General features: G+C 44.7%; 1 protein-coding gene across 2 annotated transcripts in view; it reads left to right on the top strand.

Moving 5' to 3' along the window:
• hdlbpb (high density lipoprotein binding protein b) overlaps positions 1 to 27,974 on the top strand; it is a 121,628-nt gene that overhangs the window by 13,485 nt on the left and 80,169 nt on the right. For both annotated transcript variants that reach the window (XM_052044460.1, XM_052044461.1), the window contains 4 exons: positions 12,044 to 12,125; positions 15,136 to 15,248; positions 17,509 to 17,657; positions 23,482 to 23,697. In XM_052044460.1, the coding sequence (XP_051900420.1) occupies positions 15,173 to 15,248; positions 17,509 to 17,657; positions 23,482 to 23,697 (441 nt within the window). In that variant the 5' untranslated portion in view covers positions 12,044 to 12,125; positions 15,136 to 15,172. The remainder of the gene's footprint in view (positions 1 to 12,043; positions 12,126 to 15,135; positions 15,249 to 17,508; positions 17,658 to 23,481; positions 23,698 to 27,974) is intronic.

The following is a 27,974-nucleotide window of genomic DNA, read 5'->3' as shown; positions in this document are numbered from 1 at the left end:
TTCACTTCCCAAAGGATACAGATCCCCGAAAGTTGCCTCACAGGTGGATAGGGTAGTTAAGAAAGTTTATGGGATATTAGCATTCATAAGTCATGAAATCGAGTTTAAGAGCCGTGAGGTAATGATGCAGCTCTACAAAACTCTGGTTAGACCACACTTAGAGTACTGTGTCCAGTTCTGGTCGCCTCATTATAGGAAGGATGTGGAAGTGTTGGAAAGGGTGCAGAGGAGATTTACCAGGATGCTGCCTGGTTTAGAGAGTATGCTTTATGAGGAGAGAGCTAGGGCTTTACTCTTTGGAGAGAAGGAGGATGAGAGGAGACATGATAGAGGTGTACAAAATATTAAGAGGAATAGATAGAGTGGACAGCCAGTGCCTCTTTCCCAGGGCACCAATGCTCAATACAAGAGGGCATGGCTTTAAAGTAATAGGTGGGAAGTTCAAGGGAGATATCAGAGGACGGTTTTTTACCCAGAGCCTGGTTGGGGCATGGAATGCGCTGCCTGGGGCGGTGGTGGAGGCAGGTACATTGGTCAAATTCAAGAGATTACTAGATAAGCATATGGAGGAATTTAGAATAGAAGGATATGTGGGAGGAAGGGGTTAGGCGAGGTTTAAAGGTCGGCACAACATTGTGGGCCGAAGGGCCTGTATCGTGCTGTACTGTTCTATGAATCTATGATACCCAGATCCCTTTGTACATCAACATTTCCCATTTCTGTGCTTTGTCATCAAAGTGGATGATTTCACATTTAAATATTGTACTACATCAGCTATATACTTGCCACTACCTCTTCAGAATCCCTAGCCCCTGACTCTCACAGTCGAGGAGGAACATTCAGGATGGTACTGAGAACTTCATGTGTTTAGAGCATACGGAGGCCCAGTGTAAAGAGTGGAAGGAGCCCACCACCTCATAAACTAATCCACCCATCCTGCCTGGCAGCTTCTGGCCCAACTGTGAGAGTCTCTCACATTGGCCTCATCAGTTACTTCAGAAACCAGAGAACCAGAGTGCCAGCAAGTCATCCACGTTCCTGAGGGACCTCCAAAGAAGACCTAGCCCCAATTCCTGGCCTTTTCCTCATATCCCTTGATACCTTGACTAATTAGATACCTATCATTCTCCTCCTTAAACACCCCCAATGGTCAGGCCTCCACAGCTGTAAGTGGCAACGAATTCCATAAATCCACAACCCTCTGGCTAAAGAATTTTCTCCTCATTTCCTTTCTAAATGGGTACTCTCTAATTCTAAGACTGTACCCTCTAGTCCTGGACTCACCCACCAGGGGAAACAACTTAGCCACATCTACTCTGTCCAGTCCTTTCAACGTTTGAAATGTTATTAGGTCCCCTCTCATTCTTCTGTACTCCAGTGAGTACAGTCCAAGAGCCGACAATCGCTCATCGTATGTAAGCCCTTTAATTCCGGGAATCATCCTCGTAAATCTTCTCTGAACCCTCTCCAACATCAGTACATCCTTCCTAAGATAAGGGGCCCAAAACTGCACGCAGTATTCCAATTGAGGTCTCACCAGCACCCCATAGAGCCTCATCAGCACTTCCTTACTTTTATACGTTATACCTCTTGAAATGAATGCCAACATAGCATTTGCCTTTCTTACCACCAATCCAACCTGGTGGTTAACCTTCAGGGTATCCTGTACGAGAGCCCCCAAGTCCCTTTGCACTTCTGTACTTTGAATTTTCTCTCCATCTAGATAATAATTTGCCTGTTTCTTTCTTCTTCCAAAGTATACAACCGCACATTTCTCAACATTGAATCTCATCTGCCATTTCTTTGCCCATGCTCCTAAACTGTCTAAGGCTCTCTGCAACCCTCCTGTTTCTTCAATACTCCCTACTCCTCCACTTATCTTGGTGTCATCTGCAAACTTAGCCACAAAACCATTTTCTCATGTCCCTTACCAGGTTGGCCAACTCACCGTGAGCATCCTTGAAACTTTGATTGTTACTTGTGTGGCTCAGCTCACTGCCCAATTGCAATGTACCAGCCGATCACAAAGGCAGGGGAGAGACCTGTGGTGCTTCAACCCAATGGCAAGGAGTAGTCGGGTTCTTGTTCAGATAGGCAGGAGCTGCGATTCATTGCTCTCCTGTACAACCTGACCTTGAATTGAAATGCACTGCGGGCATGTGGTTTAGGTAATTAACTTGGTTTAATTGGTTTCATGAGAGAAATGCTCTCCCGCACAACAAAGTTGAAGTGGGAGGAGTGGGGTGACTATTTTTTTCACCGGTGTCATCCCTAAGGAAGGAGTGCATTTGAGCCATTTGCACAAGTTTGTCAGAACCCAAACAAAAGTACAGCAACCAACGCCCAAGGCTCTCGATGTGCAACCCAGGCACAGTGTTGTTGGATAACATGACTGCTGAACCCATGGCAGAATATTCAGCAGCACCATCATGAATTTTATGATGAGCTTTGCAATGCGAGGGTGCGGTTCTTCTGGTCATAGGTGTGTCTCAGGTGGAGGAAGTGGTTTATTGACATTGCTACAGAGTAGTATTAGAGCACTCTGGCTCAACCTGGGCATCTCGGTTCTATGTGATTTGGGGAAATGTAATTGACTGAAGTGCCAAATAATGCTTAACGCTCAATGGCAGCATGCTTAAGAAACCTGGATTGTGTGGGGAGATGGGAGATAGTGGGATTATTCCCCTTAGTGCAGCAGGGTTTAAGAGGAGTTTTTACAAGAGGCTTTCAAAATCGTAGAGGGTTTTGATAAGAGTATTTAAGGAGAAATTGATAGAATGAGTGGCAACCACAGGTTTCAGGCAATTGGCAAAAAAAAATCAGAGGTTCTTGAGGTGTGGAATGTACTGCCTGAAAAAATGGTGGAAGTGGGTCCAGAAATGAGAAGCAGATTTGATAAGTACTTGAAAGAAGATTTACAGGGCAATGGGGCAAGAAGAGGGATGTAGGTTTAACTGGGTAGCACTGCCACGGCACTGACATCGGCACAATGAGCCAAATGTCTTCCTGCACTGCTTGTTACAACTGGAAAGGACTGAGCTCTTCCAGTCATACGCTTCCACATCAAAAGTGACTTATCCTACCAAGCCACTGTAAATGGTCTGATTTTCTCACTAGAAATGCTCAGCTGGATGGGAATCGTATCTATAAAGGTCACTGAATATAAATCTCCTATTTTATTTCTCTAAACCTCTCCATCTCTAGTGCCCTCGCTCCTTAAAAGCTGTGTGTTTTAGCTAAGTACTGTTTCTATAGTGCGACCTAGAATTTTTGTTTAATAATCGCTCCTGTGAAGAGCCTTGGGATGTTTTTCTCAAATTAGAGATGCTATATAAATGTAAGGTGTTTATTTCTGGCCAGATGTCTACATTTCTCCTGAGGGCAGAGGATTTATGCTGCAATGTGATTGCACAGGCACCTGCCTGGTACCTGGCTCTCGAGTGGCTGTTATTGTCAGTGCAGCCAGTCACCTACTGAAGCATTCCAGCTGAGTCTCAGCATGTCTACACACCCATACTTCCAGCAAGGAATCCTTCGGAAAACTGCTTGTGTTTCTTCACTACCCCTGATCACAAACATTAATTTTCTTTACATTAAGATATTTCTACATCTCAGTTGTATTGCTCAGGTCCCCATGTAAGCTCTGAATTACCTTCCACAATTCCCTAACCACTGCCTTAACCAGCAACATTCTGGGGCAGTACTCTGAAGCAGATGAAAGTGTAGTCAAGTCCTCCAGAAGCCACATCTGAAGAGAATTTACATTCATATAACTCCTTTCACAATCTCAGGGCTTTCCAAAATGTTTAAGGTCAATATAGTGACATCACTCAAAAGGCACGCATACAGAATGATCAGTAGTTGCCCAAAACATCCTAGTTGCTGTAGATTCAAATTTCCAGATACAGATTTCAGGTAGTCCAGACGTGCAAAACGTTGACTGTCCACTCCCCTGTGTGGACACAGCCCAGCGCATCACGGACACCAGCCTCCCCTCCTCGGACTCTTGTCTTTACCTCGCTGTCTTGGTGAAGCAGCCAGCGTAATCAAAGACCCCACCCACCCGGGTCATTCTCTCTTCTCTCCTCTTCCATCGGGTAGAAGATACAGGAGCCTGAGGGCACGTACCACCAGGCTCAAGGACAGCTTCTATCCCAAGGTGATAAGACTGTTGAACGGTTCCCTTATACGATGAGATGGACTCTGACTTCACGATCTACCATGTTGTGACCTTGCAACTTATTGCACTGCACTTTCTCTGTAGCTGTGACACTTTACTCTGTACTGTTATTGTTTTTACCTATACTACATCAATGCACTCTGTACTAACTCAAAGTAACGGCACTGTGTAATGAATTGACCTGTATGATCGGTATGCAAGACAAGTTTTTCACTGTACCTCGGTGCAAGTGACAATAATAAACCAAGACCAATACCAATACAGATGCTGCTCGACCCACTGAGTTCCTCCAGCAGATGTTTTTTTTGATTGAGGTTAGATGTTTGATTCCTAACTTTTCTCAGTTCTGATGTAAAGTTGTTGACCTGATTCGACAAACTCTGTTGCTTCCTCGACAGATACTTCTGTCATAGAACATAGAGCGGTACTGCACAGGAACAGGCCATTCGGCCCATGGTGTCTGCACTGACCACAGTGCCAATCTAAACAAATCCCAGCTGGCAGCACAAGGTCGATATTCCTCTGTTCCCTGCTTGTTCATTTCTCAGTCAAAATTCTTCTTAAACCTTGCTATAGTATCTGCTTCTACCACTTCCCCCGCCAGCAAGTTCCAGGCACCTACCACCCTCTGTGGAAAACAAAAACTTGCCTCGTAAATTCCTCTAAACCCCCCTCTCACATTAACCTTACGCCCTCTAGTAATTGATATTTCCATCGTGGGGGAGAAAACCCTATCTAAACCTCTCCTGTATACTTTTGTCAGGTCGCTCTTCAGCCTCCTACGCTTTAGTGACAAATCCAATTTTGTCGAACTTCTCTTTCTGCCTAGCACTCTCCAATCCAGGCAACGTCCTGGGGAACCCCTGATGCATCCTCTCAAAGGCCTCCATATCCTTGCTGTAATGCGGTGACAGTAACTGTACATAATGTTCCAATGTGCTCCCTGATCTTGTGTATATGAAAAAAAAATCAAATGACAACAAGCAGACTGTTCATGTCACCATGACGTTGTTGGACCTGCCCTTATATAATATGTATCCCTACTGAATTCTTTCTTATTTTCAGCATTAATATAGCGCACTTTTGTAACCGAGCTAACACAACAACCAGTTTGCATGCAGCAGCCTCCCATAAGCAGCAGTGAAACAAATAACCAGGTAACCTGCCTTTCAAAGATGTTAGTTGGTACAATAAATAGTTGCTCAGGATACAGGGGAAGAACTTCCCGCTCTTTGTAGGAGTACAGACTTCTCACAGAGGGCAGATCAAAGTCTCGGTTTAGCTCTCACTTGACAGATAGCTCCTCTGACAGGGCGATTGATACCCCTTCAGTGCTGATATTGGAAGCATCACCTTCAGGAGCAGGTTTGAACCTTGAACTCCTTGCCACTCTTTGACCCATCAATGAATACAGTGACGAACGCGAAACAGCAGAATGGTGCCAAGATCATCGTGCAATATGAAGTAGGACCGGCTGCAATAGTTTTATCCTGCATGTATTTTCCTGAGAAGAGAGTGCAGAAAGGTTGGAGACTTTAATATCCTAACCTTAGGCTTCTGAAGTTTTACTTTACCATATAGTGTTTAAGTTTATTGTCATACACAGGGTATAAAAAGAAACATAGAAAACCTACAGCACAATTCAGGCCCTTCAGCCCACAAAGTTGTGCCGAACATTAGAAATTACCAGGCTCACCCATAGCCCTCTATTTTTCTAAGCTCCATGTACCTATCCAAAAGTCTCTTAAAAGACCCTATCGTATCCACCTCCGCCACCGTTGCTGGCAGCCCATTCCACGCACTCACTACTCCCTGAGTAAAAAACTTACCCCTGACATCTCCTCTGTACCTACTCCCCAGCACCTTAAACCTGTGTCCCCTTGTCGCAACCATTTCAGCCTCTGACTATCCACACGATCAATGCCTCTCATCATCTTATACACCTCTATCCGATCACCCCTCATCGTCGCTCCAAGGAGAAAAGGCCAAGTTCACCCAACCTGTTTTCATAAGGCATGCTCCCCAATCCAGGCAACATCCTAGTAAGTGGCTGACAATTTAGTTTTTTTTGCAGCAGCCCAGTACATTATAAACATGACAAGCATAAGTTAACATAAACTTAAATTAACTTACATAACTTCCAGGACAAACGGAATAAACATAATGACATTAGTACAAGATGAGAGAGAGAGAGAGAGAGAGAGATAGAAATCTAGACTGAGGTAGTGATGGGGTTTTTCAGGTGGGTTCAAGAACCTGGTGGCAGTGGGGAAGAAGCTATCATTGAACCTTGAGATATGGGTCTTCAGGCTCCTGTACCTCCTGCCTGATGGCATGGCCTTAATGGTGGGGGCCTCTGATGATAGATATCACCTTCCTGAGAGATTGTGTCTTGTAGATAATGATCTTATAGATAGTAGGTGTCCTTGAGTAGTAATTGGCTGTACAGTGACAGACTTCAGAACTGCAAATCTGTAGCGTGAATCTATAAGAACTAATGTATTCACTGTCCTCTGCTAGGCAAATATCCCAGCATTGTGTCCCTAGTTGCACTTGTTAAGCTACGTTGGGCAGGCCACTTCCTCACATGCCAGACGTTACACTCTGAATTGATTGTCCATTAGACAATCAATTCCGAGCTCTGTCGTGGGAGGAGATTACAAGCTGGACAGAGGAAAAGATTCAAGGATGTGCTCAAAGCTTATGAAACCCTGCTGTGTTTCCACTGACTCCTGGGAACCCCTAGTTCATGACTAAAGTGAAGAAAGCAGGGTATTAAGAACCTCGAGGCCATGCATCAGGGGCACACAGAACACCCTGTGTAAGCTGCAAAAGTAATACACCATCTCACAAACCATCAGGCACCTCCTGCTCCCTCTGAGAAGGGCCTCATCAGCTACCTCAGAACCTATAAAACCAGAGTGGAAGCAAGTCATTGATCCTTAGGGAATGCCTAAGAAGAAGATTATAAGCAATTGTTTATCATTTGGATTCAGATTAGTTTATTGTCATATACACCAGAGTGCAATGAAATTTCTTGTTCGCGACATTCACAAAATAAACAGTATACATGGTAATATTAAATACAACAAAGAGCGCAAAATAGCAGAACAGTGCAAAGATTGTAGTGAAATCTGAAGAAGAAGTGCTAAAGTGAGAATAACAGAGGTAGAGTTAAGAGTGCAAGAATGTGGCCGCACCACTGGGAAGGGGATGTGAAAGAGGTGATTGGTTCAGGAGTCTGACAGCAGTGGGGAAGAAGCTGTTCTTGAGTCTGGGTGTCCAGGCTTTCAAGCTCCTATATCTTCTCCCAGAAGCTAGAAGAGAGGAAGGGGAATGGCCGGGGTGGCAGGCATCCTTGACGATACTATCAGCCTTCCTGAAGCACTGGATGGAAGGAACAAGCCAAACTACCATCAAAATGTACACAAGGATTGCATTTTTCAGTTTTAATCAACAACAGCAGAAAACACCCAAAAGGCTTGTCTTGAAAATCTAGTTTTTTATATTGTTGTTACACCAACAAAACTGTGTTGTCAATATCCTAAACTGCAGATAATATGCAGGCACTCCTGATCAATAACACTCGTCGGGGAGTACGTTGTAGAATACACTTGTCAGCAATGTGGCTGGGGGGGGAGGAAATAACCTGCAATAGCAAAAGGAGGACAGCAGTAGGTGACTTTGGATATAGATTTGATTCATTATGATATAGGAGGCCATTCATCCCATGGAGTCTATACCTGCTGGCAGAGCAATCCCACTTATTTCTCTGTAACCTGTTCTCTCACACATGCTCAATAACACCCCCCGAATCTCCTGCTGATCACCTACACTAGAAGCATTTTACAATAGCCCATTAATCTAACAACTGAACAAAAAAAGTCTAGAATAATTCAATCCCTAAGCCTGCGTGGATAAAAAAATTCATATTGATAAGCCTGAAATTATGAACTTCTTGAAGAAAAACAGCACATCAGGTTGTATAATCTGGTAGGGTGCCTTTTGATGATGGAACATGTCGTCTGATTTGTCAGTGCATCAATTGATAGTGCTTATCACAGTTTAGGCCTTGCATGTTGTTCCTTCTGAGCTGAGGCCAGAAATTTCTATCTCAAGATAAAAAGAGACTTGATTTCTGTGGTACCTTTCATTGCTTCAGGGTATCTGTAAGAACTTTGAAGGCCGTGAAGTAGTTTTACACTGTAGACTTCAGTACACATTATGTAAAATATCAGTCAGCAAGCTCTGACAAACAGCCGTGGGATACCCTCCAGATTATCAACTGTGGTGATAATGGGTTGAGGTATAATTATTGCCTTATTACACTGGGGATTAAAATTGTAAATTGGTTTATTATTGTCACACGTACTGAGGTACAGTGAAAAACTTTGTTTTGCATGCCGTCCACACAGATCATTTCATCGCGTCAGTGCATTGAGGTAGTACAAGGGAAAAGCAAAAACAGAACGCAGAATAGAGTGTTACGGTTACAGAGAAAGTGCAGTGCAGGCAGGCAATAAGGTGCAAGGCCATGATGGGGTAGATTGTGAGGTCAAGAGCCCGTCTTATTGTACTAGGGTCCGTTCAATGGTCTTATAACAGTGGGATAGAAGCTGTCCTTGAGCCTGGTGGTATGTGCTTTCAGGCTCTTGTATCTTCTGCCTAATGGGAGGGGGGAGAAGAGAGAATGTCCAGGGTGGGTGGGGTCTTTGATTATGTTGGCTGCTTTACCTGATATTTTGCAACAGTGGGATGGGAGAATGTCCCGGTTTCATGTCTTATGGTGTCTTTAATAGTGTTGCAGTCCCTCTGTACTGTCAGCTTGGATTTTTAGCACTTAAGTTTCTGCAGTGGGGTTTGAACCCACAGTCTCTAACTCAGAAGACAGATGCTGCCAATTGTGCTACGATTGATATGCTATAAGTACAACTAATTGATTGTCTGTATGCATACATGTGCGTTTGTGGATGGGAAGGTGGGTTCGGCCAATGTTGTGTAAAACTGTGAGCAAGTAACATTTGTATCATCTGCACCTGAAGCCCACTTGCTTTGAAAGCCTACTAGTGCCTCCAGTGTTGTTTGTCTTTTTTCCTGTGTTTGTCCAATCTCAGCTGATGTTCGATGAGGTCACAGAGACCCAGTTGTAAATAGAAGGATGCAACAATAGCCCTCCCCTCATCATCGGTGACCTCATAAGTGTATGAGCTTTTGGATGAGATTCGCTTGATGCAAACCTTGGGTGGCCTAGACAATTCATGGTTAGTACTTTTGCCTGGCTCGCTCTATGCTTATTTTATGCTTCTCGCCGATGACGCAGGGAATGAGTTTGTTTCCCACAGGCGTTGGCTGCCTTGTCAAGCAGTGCCTTCTCCATTAGCCAGAGTAAGGTGATGTAAGTGTGCCACTTGTGCATGGCTGAGGTGAGCCTTTCCCTAACTTGTTTCAGTGGTTACTCAGGCCTTGGAGCAGCTATCATTCAGGCCGGAGGGGGCATGAGGGCAGATTCTGCCCCTCATCTCCTCACCCCTGAGACCAGATGTTTCTGCAGTGCCGTAGAATAAACTAACTCTGAATTAGGCACTGAGTTCCAATCAGGGACAAAAGGGGCAGGTTGTGGGCCATTTCAGACTCATTTCAGAGCATTGAGTCAAAATAAATCGGTTTATTATTGTCACATATACTGAGATACAGTGAAAAGCTTCTGTTTGCACACCTGTGCACTGCAGTGCACAAGTACACACACTCTCCTTGAGCCTTGAGCCTGGTGGTATGTGTTCTCAAACTTTTGTATCTTCTGCCCGATGGAAGAGGGGAGAAGAGAGAATGTCCGGGATGGGAGGAGTTGCTGCTTTGCCAAGGCAGCAAGAACTGTAAATAGAGTCCACGGAGGGGAGGCTAGTTTCTGTGATGTGCTGAGCTGTGTCCACAACTCTCTGCAGTTTCTTGCGTTCTCGGGCAGAGCAGTTGCCATACCAGCTCATGATGCTTCCGGATAGGATGGATTCTATGGTTACGTGGATGCTGGGGATATAATGAAAATTTTCAACACTCAAGATGAGAACGATAGGCGAGGGTTTTAAGGTTTACTGGACCAGGGCAGGTGGAAGGTTTGAGATAGGTATGAGCTACGGTTTATTGAATGTAACTGAGATTTGAAGGGGTTACTCCTGCTCCTTTATGATAGCTTTGGTATCACTAACTGGACAGCACTGATGTACTCAAGATAAAGTTGCAAGCACACAAAAGAGCTAGAAGGGTTTATTGATAAGTTGAGATGGAAGAAGCTGGGAGGAGACTCATGGAGCATTATCACCATCAGGAAGCAGTTTTTCCATACTCCTTATGGCAAGCTCTCTCAAACAGCAGTGGGATAGTCAAAGGTGGGTCATTTCAGCCCAACATGTTTATGCCAGCTCATAAAGCAATCCCATTCCCCACTAATTATCCTTGTTCCGGACTCTCCTCATGGTCCCATCAACTCTCCCCAGATTCTACCATACATAAGATAAGATATCTTTGTTAGTCACATGTACATCAAAACACACAGTGAAATACGTCTTTTTTGCGTAGTGTTCTGGGGGCAGCCCGCAAGTGTCGCCACGCTTCCAGCGCCAACATAGCATGCCCACAGCTCCTAACCCGTACATCTTTGGAACGTGGGAGGAAACCGGAGCACCCGAAGGAAACCCACGCATACACAGGGAGAACGTACAAACTCCTTACAGACAGCGGCCGGAATTGAACCCGGGTCGCTGGCGCTGTAAAGCGTTAAACTAACCGCTACACTTCCACGCACTGGGGGCAATTCACAGCAGCCAGTTAACCGACTGATGCACATGTATTTGGATGTGGGAGGAGTGCTCGAGGGGGGGAGCCCTTGTAGTCACAGGGAGAACCTGCAGGCTCCACGCACACAACATCGGCAGTCGGGATTGACTGAGTGGTGACGCAGTGGCTCTAGTATCTGTGCCACAATGCTAACATATTAGGCCAGCTAGATTGGTTCTGTGATGTAGTTTTTATTAGTATAGGAGTATTAAAAGATGTGGGGCTGTGGTGGATAAATGGGTTGGTGGTGCCGTGGCCTGGTTGAAGGGTGGTGCAATCTTGAGAAGCTGAATGGCATTGTGTTCCTGCAGCTGTGTAGTGTAGCGGTTAGCGTAATGCTATTATAGCGCCAGCGACCTGGGTTCAATTCCTGCCGCTGTCTGTGAGGAGTTTGTACATTCTCCCCGTGTGGGTTTCCTCCAGGTGCTCCGATTTCCTCCCACATTCCAAAGATTAGGAATTGTGGGAGGAAACCGGAGGCGCCGGAAGAGTAGCGACACTTGCGGGCTACCCCCCAGCACGTTCTCAGTAATGCAAAAAGATGCATTTCACTGTGTGTTTCGATGTACATGTGACTAATAAATAAATATCTATCTATCTATGTTCTGCTCCGCAATCTACATGCCTTCAGCAAATCAATTTTGCACAGTTTGGTGTTAGACGCTTGTAGGGACAGTAAATTGACTAGAACCAGGGGAAGCTTGCACGGAATGGGAGAAAATGGATCCAAGTTGTCATTGGTAACCTCTTTAGAAGCTTCACCTGCTGTTTATAACCTGCTGTTTAAAATTTGGCTGGACAAGTTAATGGCAATGATTTGTGATGCAAAGCCTTTCCTGAAAATAGAACTCATTTGCTTACCACATTGAAGATGATACGTAAATACAAGTTGTTGGGGTAGGAACTGTCTGTCCTTTCTTTCCCTCTGATACCTGACGCTGCTACTGCAGCAGCAGTATTTTATATATCCACACAGCCGTGTTATTAGCGAGAAAGAGTGGTGGTACTAAAAACCCTTTCCTCTCCCTGCAGGACCAAAGGCATAAAGTCACACTGAAGCGACACCGGTAGCCTTGCTCAGGACGGACTTATCTGGCTTTAGACCATTTTGCAGGTAAGTTGAACTCGATGCTTTGGATTGATCGAGCGAGTCAGAACAAATGCAATTGCGTAGGTGATCTAGTGATGGAAAGGAAGACCTGCAGACCTTACCAACCTCAGTTCATCCTCACAGCCACTGTTGTAATGTAGAAGATGTGGCAGTCAATATCCACCCAGCAAGCTCCCATAAACTGTAATATGGTATTGATCTTGTTTCCTGATATTGGGATAATAATAGGCTCAGGAAAGAGAGAAATCCCATGCTTTTTAAATTTGTGCCATGTATTTTTGTTTGCATCCATTTGCTAGGTATAACAGGGTCAGACTAAAGTCACATTTAAAAATCAGTACCTCCAAAAGTACTGCACTCCGCACTGCACTGGCCTGCTGACACAGTGGTCCCAGTTCTAGAATGGGTTTGAACCCATGGCCTCTGACTCTGTATGACTTCTGAGGTAAGGCTGATGTTGAAAGCTGACAAGCTAATTGAAGACACACCACTGCTGGTGAATGAAGGTTTAACTGCCTCTGGGATTGGGCTGTACTTTGAAACCGGGGAGCTTAAGGGTTAATGGCTGTCCTCATCAATTCTCTCTCTCAAAACCTCCTTTTGTCAGCTACACACGTTCTAATGAGCAAAGTCAAAGTCGAGTTTATTGTCATATGCACAAGTACATGTGTGCACAGGTGCAGTGAAAAAATTATTTGCAGCATCATCACAGGCACATATAAGCAGCATTTCTCAAGGAAAGCATAAACACAATTAGAACAAAAAGTCCATTTTAGTGCAAAGTGGTCATGAGTTGCTAAACCATAGTGATTAGGGTTTTGCTGGTTGGTTCAAGAACCGAATGGTTGAAGGGAAGTAGCTGTTTCTGAACCTGGTGGTGTGGGACTTAAGGCTTCTGTCCCTCCTGCCCGATGGTAGCTGCGAGAAGATGACATGGCCCGGATGGTGGGGATCTTTGATGATGGATGTTCCCTTCTTGAGGCAGCGCCTCCTGTAGATACGCCCGATGGTGGGGAGGGATGTGCCTGTGATGTATTGGGCAGAGTCCACTACTCTCAGCAGCTTTTTACGTTCCTGGGTGTTGGAATTGCTGTACCAGACCCTGATGCAACCAGTGATGGCCTTCTGAGAGTTTGTGCTGTCAAAGTCCTTTTCTGCTGTTTTAAATGTCTTTGTTGAGAGGCAGTTCAGAAAGTTGAACAATGTTTAACTAATTTCCTAAAAATAATAAATAGTGAAAAATAATAATTAAATTCTCTTAAAACCACATTAAACATAAAAATTAATTGAAATGTGAATATTATTTAAAATAAACTTTTCTTTTACAATATTTTTATTGATTCCACATAGAGAATACAGAGTACATGAATCAGAAAAAAGATAGAATATTACTGAATACATTGTGTTAAATCATACTTGAAATGACAATACCCCATATTGGTAATTAAAAATTATAATTAATTAATAACAATTCAATTGGAATAATTTTGTTATATAAAAAAATCTAAACCCACTACCAAGACCGAAGCTGTTTGGTTTAGAAAAAAGAAAACACAAAGAGAAACCCTTAACACATAATATTAGCCAATATCTGTACTTTAACCATCAAATCAAAGGTTTTGAAAATAGTTCAAAAAAAGGTCCCCACAATGTTTGAAAGTCTAAGAAAGATACAGAAATTGAACAACAGATCTTCTTTAAATTTAGGTATGACATAACGTCACGTAACCATTGAACATGAGTAGGCAGAGTAACTTCCTTCCAATTAAGCAACACAGCCCTCCTAGCTATTAAGAGAAATAAACTTTTTTAGTGTAGAACTGTAATTCCTTTTAAGTGAATGGGACTGTGCTGGAGGTGCCAGCTATGACTAGATCTTCAGTTTAGGACATTATAGGATGTCCTCGGACTAGGTGGTGAGCTCAAGACCAGGGTGAGAGTGCACTGCAGTGCGCAGGTGTGCAAGTCTGGAATGCACTGATGCACAACTGCAGCTACCGAGTTCTTCGTGTGCTAATGGAAACACTTGGGCTTATCTCCAGAGGAGTAGAACTGAAAAACAGAGAAGTCATTTTAAATGTGTAGAATTCAGTTCGCCACATGTGGAGCACTGTGAACCGTCCCGGTTCCCATACTATAGAAAGAATACAAAGGCTTTGGAGAAAGTGCAGAAAGTAGAGCAAGCAAGACATCATCAAGATGGGAAATGACAACCTGAGCATTTATCCCTGGGGGGAAGAGATTTCCATTTGTAAGAGACACGAAAGCTGGGGGAACATAAGCAGAAGATAGTCCACATAAGTAGAAGGTAGTCAATAACAAATTCAATGCGGAACTGAGAAATGCTTTTCTGTAGAGAGTGGAGAGGATGTGGAACTTGCCCCCACAGGGAGAGGCTGAAGTGAATAGTGCAGCCACTTGAATGGGGAAGCCAGATAAGCAGATGTGGGTACAAGAAATGGAAGGAAATGTTAGTGGGGTCAGATGAAAGAGAATGGGAGGGAGACAAGTGGAGCATAAACCCTGGGGAATTGGGCTCACCGGCCTGCTTTTCCTGTAGTAGATTCTAGTTCACGTGCATCCCTTCTACTGATGTCGCAGGGTTTCACTATGATGCATATTGCTACCATATGATAGAGTCATACAGCACGAAAACAGGCCCTTCGGCCCAACTGGTCCATGCTGGCCAGGACACCCATCTAAGCTAGTCCCATTTGCCTGTGTTTGGTCCCTACCCCGCTAAACCTTTCCTGTCCACGTATCTGACCAAGTGTCTTTTAAATGTTGTTAATGTACCTGCCTCAACCGCTTCCTCTGGCAGCTCGTTCCATTATTCCGACCACCCTCTGGGTGAAGAAGTTGCCCTCAGGTTCCTATTAAATATCTCCCCTCTCGGCCCAAACCTATGCCCTCTAGTTCTTGATTCCTCAACCCTGTGAAAAAGACTGTTAACTCTATTTCCAACGGCGAGATACCATTGGGCCAATGTTGATGATGTTATCTTTCATTTCAGTGGAATATCGGAATCTGTCAAATCTGGGTTTGGAACCATGAGCTCGGTAGCTGTGCTTACACCAGAGAGCTTTGCTGAGCATCGTAGTGGATTGGGAGACCAGGAGACTAGAGGTCAGTGTTGCCGTTCAGATGTCTGGGGCTCTTTAGAAAGACCATGAGCAACATTGTCTTGATGACTGTCATCTTCATTCTCATCCCAATGCTTCCAAGTGAAAGGGAGCCTGAAGATCTTGGGGGTCCTATGTTGCTGAAGGACCCTTAAAGACATTAAGCCACAGATGTTAAAAAAATACATTCATTATGATGCATCTTTTACACTGTCGGGAGCTCCAGGTGTGGCTTGGGTGTAGGCAGATTGTGTCTGAATTACAACACATGGGGCTTCATAATTGTGTGGGATGGGCTTTACAGCCCTGTGGGTCTTTAGGATGTCCCAAAGTGCTTTGAAACCTATTAAGTACTTCTAATGCAGAGTCAGTTGTACTATAAGAAATGCAGTTGTTAATTTGTACACAGCAAGCCCCCCAAAAAACAATGTGATGATGCCTTTTCAAGTTGGTTGAAGGATTGTTTCAGGACACTGGGGAGTAATGCCCTGGGATTTTTTTCTCTCTGCCTGAGAGGGTTCAAGGGACCCTGCTATAATGTTTCAGCTGGCAAACAGCACCCCTGGCAGTACTGAACTAAAGTCAGAAGTCAAAATCGAGTTTATTGTCATATGCACAAGTACGTGTGTGCACAGGTGCAATGAAAAACTTGCAGCAGCATCATGGGCACATGGCATGATATAAGCAGCGTTCACAAGAAAAACATAAATTATATATAATCTTTACAAGAAAGAACACAATTGGAACAACAAGGAAACAAAAGTCCATTTTAGTGCAAAGTGATCAAAGTGGTCACAGCGTTGCTAAACTGTAGCGATTAGGGTTGTGCTGGTTGGTTCAAGAACCGAATGGTTGAAGGGAAGTAGCTGTTCCTGAACCTGGTGGTGTGGGACTTCAGGCTTCTGTACCTCCTGCCTGATGGTAGCTGTGAGAAGATTGAATGGCCCGGTTGGTGGGGATCCTTGATGATGGACGTTGCCTTCTTGAGGCAGCGCCAATGTCAACCTAGTATTTTATATTAGAGAAACAAAGGACCTCAGATGCTGGAATCTAGATCAAAAATACTATGATGCTGGAGGAACTCAGCAGGCCAGGCCGCATCTGTAGAGAAAAGCAGGCGGTCATTGTTTCAGGTCAGGATCCTTCTTCAGGACAGAAGATAGGAAAAGGGGAAGCCCAATATATAGGAGGGAAAAGCAGAGCAGTGATAGGTGGACAAAAAAGGGGAGGCGGGGTGGGCACAGGGTGGTGATAGGTAGATGCAGGTAAGAGATAGTGATAGGCAGGTGCGGGGGAGGAGGGGAGAGCAGATCCACTGGGGGATGGGTCAAAGGTAAGGAGAAAAAAGTGGGGTAGGAAAAAGAGAGAGGCTAGGAAAGGGAAGAAAGAGGAGGCATGGTTGGGGAGGGTGTGGGCATTACTTAAAGTGGGAGAATTCAATGTTCATGCTGTTAGGCTGCAAGGTTCCAAAACGGGTCAGCGTTTCGGGTCAGGACCCTTCTTCAGGACTGAAGATAGGAAAAGGGGAAGCCCAATAGAAAGTATTTTATGTGCCTGATTCATATCCACAACCTTCTGACAGTTGAGAGGCGCTACCCAGTCAATCCCGGCTGGTATCTTGCAATACCTAAGACTCCATGTCCTGAAAATGTGTGTGGTAATGTACAAATAGGATTCAGCTAATAAGTCCTGTTCCTGACTGTTGTTGACACTGTAAAGTGCATGGGATCAGGGGAGGCCAACATCTGGACTGACTGCGGTGCTTCTGCACAATCACCTTTTAAATTTGACCTCCGATCGGTAGTGTCAAATGTGCAATGTGGTAGCATCTGTGTATGGTGCTCCACTCTCGAAACACGATCCTAAAAGGCCCACTTTATCTCTGGAGGGAAGGATAAATGCTGAGAACGTGGCTGGCCCTTCACCGCTCTTGTACGCTTCCTGATCAGAGGAACCTTGGCACAACCAAGGCACCCAGGGCAGGGAAGATTGCCGGTATGTGGGATGTCAATGGGAGCCGTGTTGCAACCATCCGATACCTGACTAAAGTCGGGTCTTTGTGAGAAGCGACCAGAATATTGAAGCTACAAATGCCAAATGTGAGGTAGGAGCTTTAATTTCACACGCTCACACGGTGGAGGGTGGTGAGAGAGCAAGGGAGCACTTCAAATTCAACAGTCTCCACACACTTTCCTTCCCCTTTAAATGCAGAGCCTGTTTGTGCTATTCACGCCTGTCTGTGGTTGTCACCTATCTGTTTGCAGGTGGAGTGCCGGAGGATGAAGCTTATATCCCAACGTATCTGGAAGCGTTCCCTCCCCTCCCTGAAAAGGGAGCACCAGGGGACAAGTCTGGTGAACCAGTTGGAGCGTGGAGCAAAATCCGACCAATCAAATCCTCGGTAATCACCCAGGTGTGCAGCAGATTTGGAAAATCTTTTTTAAGGAAAGCTTTTGATACTTAAGGGCTTCAGGAAGGGTGTGGAGGCTTTGAAGAAGGTGCAGAAGAGGTTCACCAGGACGCTGCCTGGATAAGAGGGTATGAACCACAAGGAGAGGTCAGACAGACTTGGGTTGTTCTCTCTGGAGTGGCGGAGGCTGAGGGGAGACCTGATGGAGGTTTACGAAATTACGAGAGGCAGAGATGGGGTAATCAGTTAGAGTCTTTTCCCCCCACGAGGTGAAACTGTCAAATACGAGTGGGCAGAGGTTTCAGCTGAGAGGATAATTTATTTACGAGCTGCCAGAGGAAGTGGGTGAGGCAGCTACATTAACAACATTTAAAAGGCACTCGGACAGGCCCATGGATGGGAAGGGTTCAGAGGGATATGGGCCAGACGTGAGCAAATGGGAGGAACTCAGGTGGGAATCCTGGTCGGCACGGACCAGTTGGGCCAAAGGGCCTGTTTCCCTGCTGTACGACGATATGACTTCATAAACATGTTTCATGGCAATGCGAGGACTGTTCTGTAAGGTACAAAACATAACCAACAATTTGCACACAGCAATGTCTCGCAAGCAGCGATTGTCTATTTCTCTAGCTGTTGATTTAGGAATAAGCATTGGCCAGGACACCACATTCGTTCCCCGGATATTTTATGTCAAAGGCACCGCGGTGTTGCTTCATGAGGCAATTGAATTAAGGCATCTCCAACAGTGTGGCGTTCCCTTACTGCAACTGTCAGCCTGGATTCAGCTCGTCTGGAATGGGATTGAGCTACGACTATATTCAAAGGCAAAAATGTCACCCACTGCACTGTGTTTTACCATTCTAAAAGAATGATTTTAAGCACAGAACCAGAGCAGCCCTAACCAAGTTACAAACAATATTTTGTATAACTCCAATCTTCGCCCGCTATTCCTGCCCTATCTCCTCTCTGCAGACACAGTTGACCACACTGTCCTCCGCCAGTACTTCAGGCTTTAAGCATCAGATGCGGCTCAGTTGCTAGTACTTCTGTCTCTGAGTCATAATGTTGTCCCGCTTTATATAGTTGAGGAGGAAAAGTTGGGCTGACAGTCCAGTACAGCGTGGAAGGTGTGCAGCATTTTTTGAGCTCCCGACTCACACATGAAAGATCCTGTCTTCCTACTCCTCCACAGATGCGACCACAACTTCCACAAGTAACCAGTCCCCACCGTCTGTCTTCCTCCTTCTATAACTTCTGGATTGCTAGACTGTCTGGTCCTTGGGCTGCAGACTCTGTACCTTTGCTGCCAGTGTCATGCCACACTAAAGAAGTCCCCCATTAATCAAAATTTTGTTCTGGCTGTGTAGGACTGAAGTCTTTCCCTTTTCCAGAATCCATCCGGTTTCCCATTGGAAGTTATTGTTGGATTTGCTTCCAAAACCTCTTCAAGCAGTGCGTTCCAATTCAGAGTTCGTTGTACGTTTAAAAAAAAATTCATTTCCGCCTCTGTATTTTAAGACTGTCCTCTTCTACAGTCTCTAATCGTTATGCTCTATGACCCTTCTGTGCCGAACTTCTTGAAAGATGCCAACTTTTCTAACAGAAATACAGGGGTCAGTGCAAAACAGGTAATGACCAGGGATTGCTAGAGTTCATTAGGAAGCAGGGAACACAATAATGTGTCACATCACATAACATCCGATTATCAGGAAGGATATCCTCTCATTCGGTACTACAGTCACACCTCGTTTTAGCACTACAGGCTTTTCTTTAAAGTAAGAGACAGAATCAGAAGCAAGCAAAATATAAGAACATCTCTAATGGAGGAAGCCAAAGTTATCTAATCTTACAGGCCAGGCTATCTACAGTTCTTCCCAGAGTCATGGCAGATCTACCAATGAAGACCATGGCACGATATGGGTAGCTATTAACGTGTACATCTCAGTTCAGGGCTATAGCTGTTTGAGTCGGTGCTGGGGAAAAAACTAGTAATTTGTCTAGCGATTGCGACTGACATATCCTGCATGTCTTGTTTTATTGCTGTTGCAGAATTGGCAGGATTCACATAAACAATCCGCTTATGAACAGGAAGGCCTGTTTATTGTACAAATTCAGCACTGTTAGTGACGCATATCCCCTCTCCATTTGTGCATCAGTGGTCTGGGTGATAACATTAAAAGGAAAAAGTAACCAAGAGGGAGTTTTCAATTCCCCTCTGTAATAGAATAGCTCAACATACTCTCTAGCGCCACCACCTTAAGGTTCGAGAATCTGTTCTTATTTTTCCACTGCTTTTAATTGGTGAAATTGCCTCTCTTGATTTTTCTTGGTTCCCTGTGCAGTGTCGGATGCAGTCTTCCTCCAATCTGCATCCTCTCTCTATTAACGTGCTTAAAAAAATGGCTGTTGCTTTAGTCCAATTCAGTTTCTGGTCAGAGCTAAGAGGGTAGTTCTGCCAATCTAGGTCAGATCATGGGCAAGGAGTTTCCCCTCGTTTCCCCGACCTGCTGAGTTCCTGCAACAGATTGTTTGAGTATGAAGTGTGGTGCTTTTCACAATGTCAGGACGTCACAGAGTGTTAATGTAGGGAATGTGGCACCAACTTGTGCTCGGAAAGCTCCCACAAAGTGCAGTTTAAGGTCTCTTTTGAGAGGCGGCATGTCTGATAGTGCAGCACTCCCTCAGTGCTGTTCTTGTGAGTGTCTCGGGTGGGTTTATGAACCCACTGCCTCCTAAATCAAGAGAATGCTGTCCACTGAACCACAGCTCAGCAATGGATGGGATGTTGGCTGCCAAAGTGAATATGTATCAAGCTGTTTCTTGACCAGTCTTGACTTACTATCTGTGGCACACTGGCCACAGATGTCGTCAAGTTGAGCTCAAGTTGTGCATATGTACAGTGAGGACAGGTACAATGAAAAACTTACTTGCAGCAGCAGCATCACGGGCACATAGCATCAGATAAGCAGCAGTCACAAGAAAAACATAAATTAAAAATAATTATACACCATTTTTACATGAAAGAACACAATTAGAACAAAAGAGTCCATTTTAGTGCCAAGTGATCAAAGTGGTCATACTGTTGCCAAACTGTAGTGATTAGGGTTTTGCCGGTTGGCTCACGAACTGAATGATTGAAGTCCATAGCCAAGTCCATAGTAGTGCAAAGGTGATCCCTAGTGTTCCATTGCTGAGGTAGGATTAGGGTTGTGCAGGTTGGTCCAAGAACCTGATGGTTGTAAGAAAGTAGCTGTTCCTGACCTGCTGGTGTGAGACTTTAAGCTCCTGTACCTCCTGCCCGATGTAGCAGCGAGGGCATGACCTGGATGGTGGGGATCCTCAAAATTAATGAGGATTAACAGTCGCATTCTAATCGTGTTCTATTTAAAGCTTGTTCCCATTTTCCCATTGAACCGTGTAGCGACATGTCAGGCCATTTAAGAGCTGCGGGAAGGATGGCCAGTTATATTTCTGGAGTTATTACTGCCTTTTATTCTCATTCATTTTGATCACCTCCCACCTGGCAGAGGCCTTGGCTGCATTGCTAGTGCAGAGTCATGATCATTACCTTCTGATTTAGACTCATCCATAGCCGAGCAGAAAAACTGGCAAGCGGCAAGGAAGAATTTCATTGAGCTGTACAATATGTTCTGCATACAGAATAAGGAGCTAGGCAATGCAAAACTGAGGTACCACATCATTGCCACTGTTGTCTGGCACTTAATATCAATATTTTCTGAAGGTGGCACAGAGCAATTTTTTATAGAAAAACATTAATATAAAACTAACTAGAACTTAAGGAAAATTTGCATTTGTGTAGCACCTCAGGATGTTCCAAAGTGCCTTCAGCCAATGAAGTACTTCTTGAAATGTAGCTTGTTGTAATGTAGGTGGCCAGGTTTAAATATCTTGCTTTTTTATATTTCAAAAATAAACTTTATTCATAAAAAAAAGATTTCAAAAGAAGAAACGGTGCAAAACTTTTACATTCATGGTCATAATGTTCAGTTGTGTTAACTTATCTTTTTAAAACCATAGGACCATTGCCACTTATGTGGCCCCTGGGATGATACACCATTTCATTATTTGAGGGGCTTACCCACCCAAATCAGCCCCTCCATGTCTTGTAACTTGCCAATATATCTTTAATATAGAATTAGGTATTGAACACCCTCAGAAAATATTGTAAGGTGGCATGGCAGTGCAGCTGCCTCACAGTTAGAGGGACCCAAGTTCAATGCTGACCTCAGAGGATTGTCTGTGTGGAGTTTGCACGTTCTTCCTGTAACTGCATGGGATTCGGCCAGGTGCTCCAATATCCTGCTGGATCTCGGAGACATCTGGGTATGTTAATTGTCTTTGTTTTGAGACTGGGTAGGCTGGGACTTTTTTCCCTGGAGCGTAGAAGGCTGAGGGGAGGTTTATAAAATCATGAAGGGAGGAGATAAGGTGAGCGATCATAGTCTTTCTCCAGGATACAGCAGTCTGGAGGCTGTAGGTTTAAGATGAGAGGGGAAAGATTTAAAATGGATCTGAGGGGCAACGTTTTCACACAGAGGGTGGTGGATATATGGAACGAGTTGCCAGAGGAAATGGTAGAGAAGAGTACAATTACAACATTAAAATATATTTAGACAGGTACATGGATAGGAAAGATTTAAAGGGACATTAGCAAATGGGACTAGCTCAAGTTGACAACTTGGTTGGCATGGATGAGTTGGGCTGAAGGGCCTGTTTCTATGCTGTATAACTCTATGACTCTATATTCCTGCTGTGGTACAGTGTGTGCTCACTTTCCCCATTAATTTTATTTATTTGTTAAAGGGATGTGGACAAGGCTGACAATGCCAGTGTTTATCGTTTATCCCTAATTGGCTCTAAACTGAGGAGAATGTTAAGAGTCAATCACATTGGTGGCTCTGGGGCCATGTTTAGGCTAGAAGGATGGGAAATTTACTTCCCAGAAGGACCAATGAACCAGATTGATTTTTATGACAATTTGGTAGCTTTTGTCTGTTAATTCCAGATTTACTTAATTATGAATTTAAATTCCCCTGGTATCATTGGTAGGATTTGGTCTCCTGTCTCTTGTTCAGTGGTCTGAATTTCTGGCTTCTAGATAAGTAACTTAACCACTATGTTACTGGACCCTGTAATTCTGTTGTGCTAGTTCAGTAATATAACTTGACCCTCAGATCCCTTTTAATTCCTTCCCCTCTCACCTTAAACCTGTGTTCTCTAGTTTTAGACTCCTGTACCCTGGGGAAATAGACTGTGACCATTCACTTCAGTGACGCTGTCATACAATCGGAGTCGTCAAGCAGAGCAAAAGGCCCTTGGGCTCACTGTGCCCATTGCTGACCTTTCTACCTCTCTGTATTAATTCCATTTACCCCTACTTGGTGTGTAACCTCCTGTCCTTTGGCGATTCAAGTGCTTCTTAAATGTGAGAGTCTCAGCCTCCACCATCTCCTCAAGCAGCGCGTTCCAGATTCCAACCACCGTCTGGGTGAAAAAATCCTCACCCACCCCCCCCCCCCCATAGAATACCTCTAAACGTCCTACCTCACACCTTGTCCCGTTGCCCTCAGCCAGGAGGATATGTACGTCAGGCATCACATGTCTTTCGTGACAAACAATCTGCTGGAGGAACTCAGCGGGTCGAGCAGCATCTGACTGACCTCAGTCCTGATGCAGGGTTTAGACCCAAAGTATTGACAGTTCCTTTCCTCCCATAGGTGCTTCTCAACTAGAAGATTGTTTGCTGCTCCAGATTCCAGCATCTGCAGTCTCTTGTGTCTCCATTACATGTCTTTCCTCTGCCTAGGTGTTTCACGTCCCTCTGGAGGAGCGCAGGTACAAAGACAACAGTCAGTTTGGTGAAGGCGAGGAGGCGAAGGTTTGCCTGGACATCATGCAGAAAACAGGAGCCCACATTGAGCTTTCGCTAGCCAAGGATCAGGGCCTCTCCATCATGGTGACCGGCAAACTCGACTCTGTCATGAAAGCAAGGAAGGAAATCGTGGCTCGGCTTCAGACCCAGGTCAGTCGAGACGTTCTACCATAGAGGAAGCTCACCCTTTGCCAGTGATCTCCAGTCCTTGTCCTTCCCATCTACTACATGATACACATACACAGTAAATGGTAGGGCACTGAAGAGTGCAGAAGAACAAAGGGATCTGGGAGTTCAGATACATAATTCCTTGAAAGTGGCGTCACAGGCAGACAGGGTTGTAAAGAAGGCTTTTGGCATCCTGGCATTCATAAATCAAAGTATTGAGTATAGGAGTTGGGATGTTATAGTGAGGTTGTATAAGACTTTGGTGAGACCAAATTTGGAGTATTGTGTGCAGTTCTGGTCACCTAGCTATAGGAAGGATATCAGTAAGATTGAAAGGGTGCAGAGAAGATTTACTAGAATGTTGCCGCCTCTTCAGTAGTTGAGTTACAGGGAAAGATTGAAAAGGTTAGGACTTTATTCCTTAGAGCGTAGAAGAATGAGGGGAGATTTGATAGAGGTTTACAAAATTATGAGTGGTATAGACAGTAAATGCGAGTAGACTCTTTCCACCTAGATTAGGAGAGATAAGTATGAGAGGACATGGCTTTAGGGTGAAAGGGGAAAGGTTTAGGGGGAACATTAGGGGGATCTTCTTCACTCAGAGAGTGGTGGGAGTGTGGAACGAGCTGCCATCTGACGTGTAAATGCGGGCACTCTTAAGTTTTAAGAAAAAGAATTGGATAGGTACATGGAAAGGAGAGGTCTGGAGGGTTATGGACTGGGTGCAGGTCAATGGGACTAGCGGATTAAGGTTTTGGCACTGACTAGAAGGGCCGAATGGCCTGTTTCCTGTGCTGTAGTGTTCTATGGTTCTATGAGCAGCACAAAGGACCCCTCCCACCCCGGTCCTTCTCTCTTCTCCCTTCTCCTGTAAGACACAAAGTCGATGTTGAGTTTATTGTCATCTGCACAAGTACATGAAATGCAATGAAAAACTTACTTGCAGCAGCATCACAGGCACATAGCATCAGATATATAACATTCACAAAAAACATAAATTAAACATAAATTATACAAGATTATACAAGAAAGAATGCATTTAGAACAAAAAAATACAAATCCATTGTAGTACAAAATGATCAAAGTGGTCATAGTGTTGCTTTACTAAAGTAGTGATTAGGTTTGTGCAGGTTGGCTCAAGAACCGTATGGTTGAAGGGAAGTAGCTGTTCCTGAACCTGGTGGTGTGGGACTTCTGTACCTCCTACCCAATGGTAGCTGTGAGAAGATGGCCGGGTCCAGATGGTGAGGATCTTTGACGATAGATGCTGCCTTCTTGAGGCAACGCCTCAAGGCACAAAAGATAGAAGATACAAAAGCTTGAAGGCACATACTACCAGTCTCAAGGACAGCTTCTATCCTACCGTTATCAGACTCTTGAACAGACCTCTCCTCTGCTAAAAGGTGAACTCTTGAGGTCTTGATCTCCCAATCTGCCTTGTTGTGGCCCTTGCACTTTTTGTCTACCTGCACTGCACTTCCTCTGTAACTGCATTCTTTGGTCCTTTGGCTGCTCATAGAACCATAGAACATTACAGCACAGGAAACAGGCCATTTGGAAACAAATCTAATCTGTGCAATCCATCTGTAGAATTTAACACTTTTCAGTCTCAGTTTCATTCTAATAAACCCATCCTGCATCAAATCCAAGGAAAGTAGGAGTGAGAGCAAAACAGTGGAGTTCGAGGTGGCGTTTACAGGACTGAAGGCTCTTCCACTGATCATATTTTCTTACTACATAGGAGGCCACTCAAGTCTCTGCCACCTCTCAGAGCAATCCCAATCCCATTACTACTTCGATGTATTAAGTATGTCAGATCTGTATTATGTATGTAGATGACATGCAAACTAAAGCTTTTCACTGTATCTCGGTACATGTGACAATAATAAACCAATATCAACCAGTACCAGCAGGTAGTGCTGCTTCTTCACAGCTCCAATGATCGGATTCAATCCTGACCTCGGGTGCTGTCTGTGTGGAGTTTTCATGTTCTCTCTGTGACCACGTGGGTTTCCCCTGGGTTTCCTCCCACATCTCAATTTGGTAGGTTAATTGGCTGCTATATATTGCTCCTAGTGTGTAGGTGGGTGGCAGAACCTCAACAGGGGTGTTGATGGGAATGTGGGGAGAATAAAATCACAACATCACAAGACAAGGGAGCAGAAGTAGGCCATTCGGCTCGTCGAGTCTGCTCCATGAGCTACACTAAAAACTATTCCTATCTAGCCCCAATTTCGGCCTTGTCCCCATATCCCTCGATACCTTGGCTAGTTAGATACTTATCTACCTCCTCCTTAAACGCCCCCAATGATTGGGCCTCCACAGCTGTAAGTGGCAAAGAATTCCATAATTTCACTACCCTCTGGCTAAAGAAATTTCTCCTCATTTCTGTTTTAAACAGGTACCCTCTAATTCTAAGATTGTGCCCTCTAGTCCTGGACTTACCCACCAAGAGAAACGTCTTAGCTTAGCCACATCTACTCTGTCTAGTCCTTTCAACGTTCTAAATGTTTCTATGAGGTCCCCTCTCATTCTTCTGTACTCCAATGAGTACAGTCCAAGAGCCGACAAACGCTCCTCGTATGTAAGCCCTTTCATTCCGGGAATCATCTTCGTAAATCTCCTCTGAATGTGGGAGGAAACCGGAGTACCCGGAGGAAACCCACGCAGTCACGGGGAGAACGTACAAACTCCTTACGGACAGCGGCTGGAATTGAACCTGGGTTGCTGGTGCTGTAATAGTGTTACGCTAACTGCTCCACTGCCGTGCCTGCCCTAAAATTGCAACGCCCGAACAGGGACATGAACCCTGGACCCTCCAGATTAAAAGTGTAGGTGGAAAGGATGAGAATCAGGAGAAAGTTGGGCTTTTAAGAGAGAAAGGTTATAGGGAAATAAGTGGAGGAATGGGATTGCTCTGAGAGGTGGCAGAGACTTGAGTGGCCTCCTATGTAGTAAGAAAATATGATCAGTAGAAGAGCCTTCAGTCCTGTAAACGCCACCTCGAACTCCACTGTTTTGCTCTCACTCTACCTACTTTCCTTGGATTTGATGCAGGATGGGTTTATTAGAATGAAACTGAGACTGAAAAGTGTTAAATTCTACAGATGGATTGCACAGATTAGATTTGTATTCCCTTGAGTATAGGAGATTAGTGATCTAATTCAGGTGTTAAGGTGATTAAAGTATTGTTAAAAAGTAAATGAGAACTATTCCTCCTGGTGGCTGGGGAGGAGAAGGGAGTACAGCCTTAAAGTTAGACCCCAAGGCTTTCAGGGTGATCCTGCAAGTGGTGAAATCCAGAGCTCTCCCCTCACCCCTGCCAACATAAGGTTGTCGAGGCAGTACGATCGTAGGTCGGGATCAAACCCAGGTCGCTGGAGCTGGGAGGCTGGTAGAACTGCTGCCTCCAGCAACCCACGTTTGATCCCAACCTTTGGCACTGTCTGTCTGTGTGGAGTTTGCACGTTCTCCCAGTGGCTGCATGTTTCCCATGGGGCGCTCTGTTTTCCTCCCACATGCCAAAGGCATGCAGGTTAGTGGGTTAATTGGCTGCTGTAAATTGCCCCCCTAGTGTGTGGGTGAGGGGTAGAATCTAGGGGGAGTTCATTGATTAATTATTGATAAGTGAGGGTATCAAAGGTTACGGAACCTAGCTGGGTAGATGGAGTTAAGAACTGATGAATCGTAACCTAGTTGGATGGCAGAACAGGCTTGAAAGGAATGAGTGACCTATTCCTGTTCAGATTGACCAAAAAGCCCCACCATCTCCTCTCTGACATACCTTTAAACCCCTCCAGTAACTCTTTTGCTTCCCAGGGTAACGTCTCTTGGGTCCTCTCTGTCACCTGATCCTTGTTGTAAGTGCCCACTACTGGCTCTGGAGAAGAGTAGAATTAATTGTGATGAACAGCAAGTGCAGGCCAGAGGGTTGGAACGTGAGGCAGATTCCTCACTAAGTCACCGAAGATAAATAGGTTTCAGCAAAAGTGCAGGGACAGCCTGTAAAATGAAGCCTTCATCGATCTTAGTGTGTCAGCTGGGCTCACTGCCCATCAACTCCACCCCGATTCCCCTACACAAGGTTATCACTCGTATACAAATAAATAACTAAGCTCCTTCATAAATCTCTGTTGAAGTAATTTTTATCCTCTTGGTGTCAACATTTAACATTGAGAGTGTCAGAGAGCTACACAGCACAGAAACAGGCCCTTCGGCCCAACTCGTCCCTGCCGAACAAGGTGCCTACCTGAGCTGGT

This window comes from Pristis pectinata, chromosome 37 (assembly GCF_009764475.1).
Source record: "Pristis pectinata isolate sPriPec2 chromosome 37, sPriPec2.1.pri, whole genome shotgun sequence".
In the NCBI taxonomy this organism is placed as follows: Eukaryota; Metazoa; Chordata; class Chondrichthyes; order Rhinopristiformes; family Pristidae; genus Pristis; species Pristis pectinata.
Note: the sequence above shows the minus strand (reverse complement) of the source record. Positions and strands in the feature narration are given on the sequence as shown.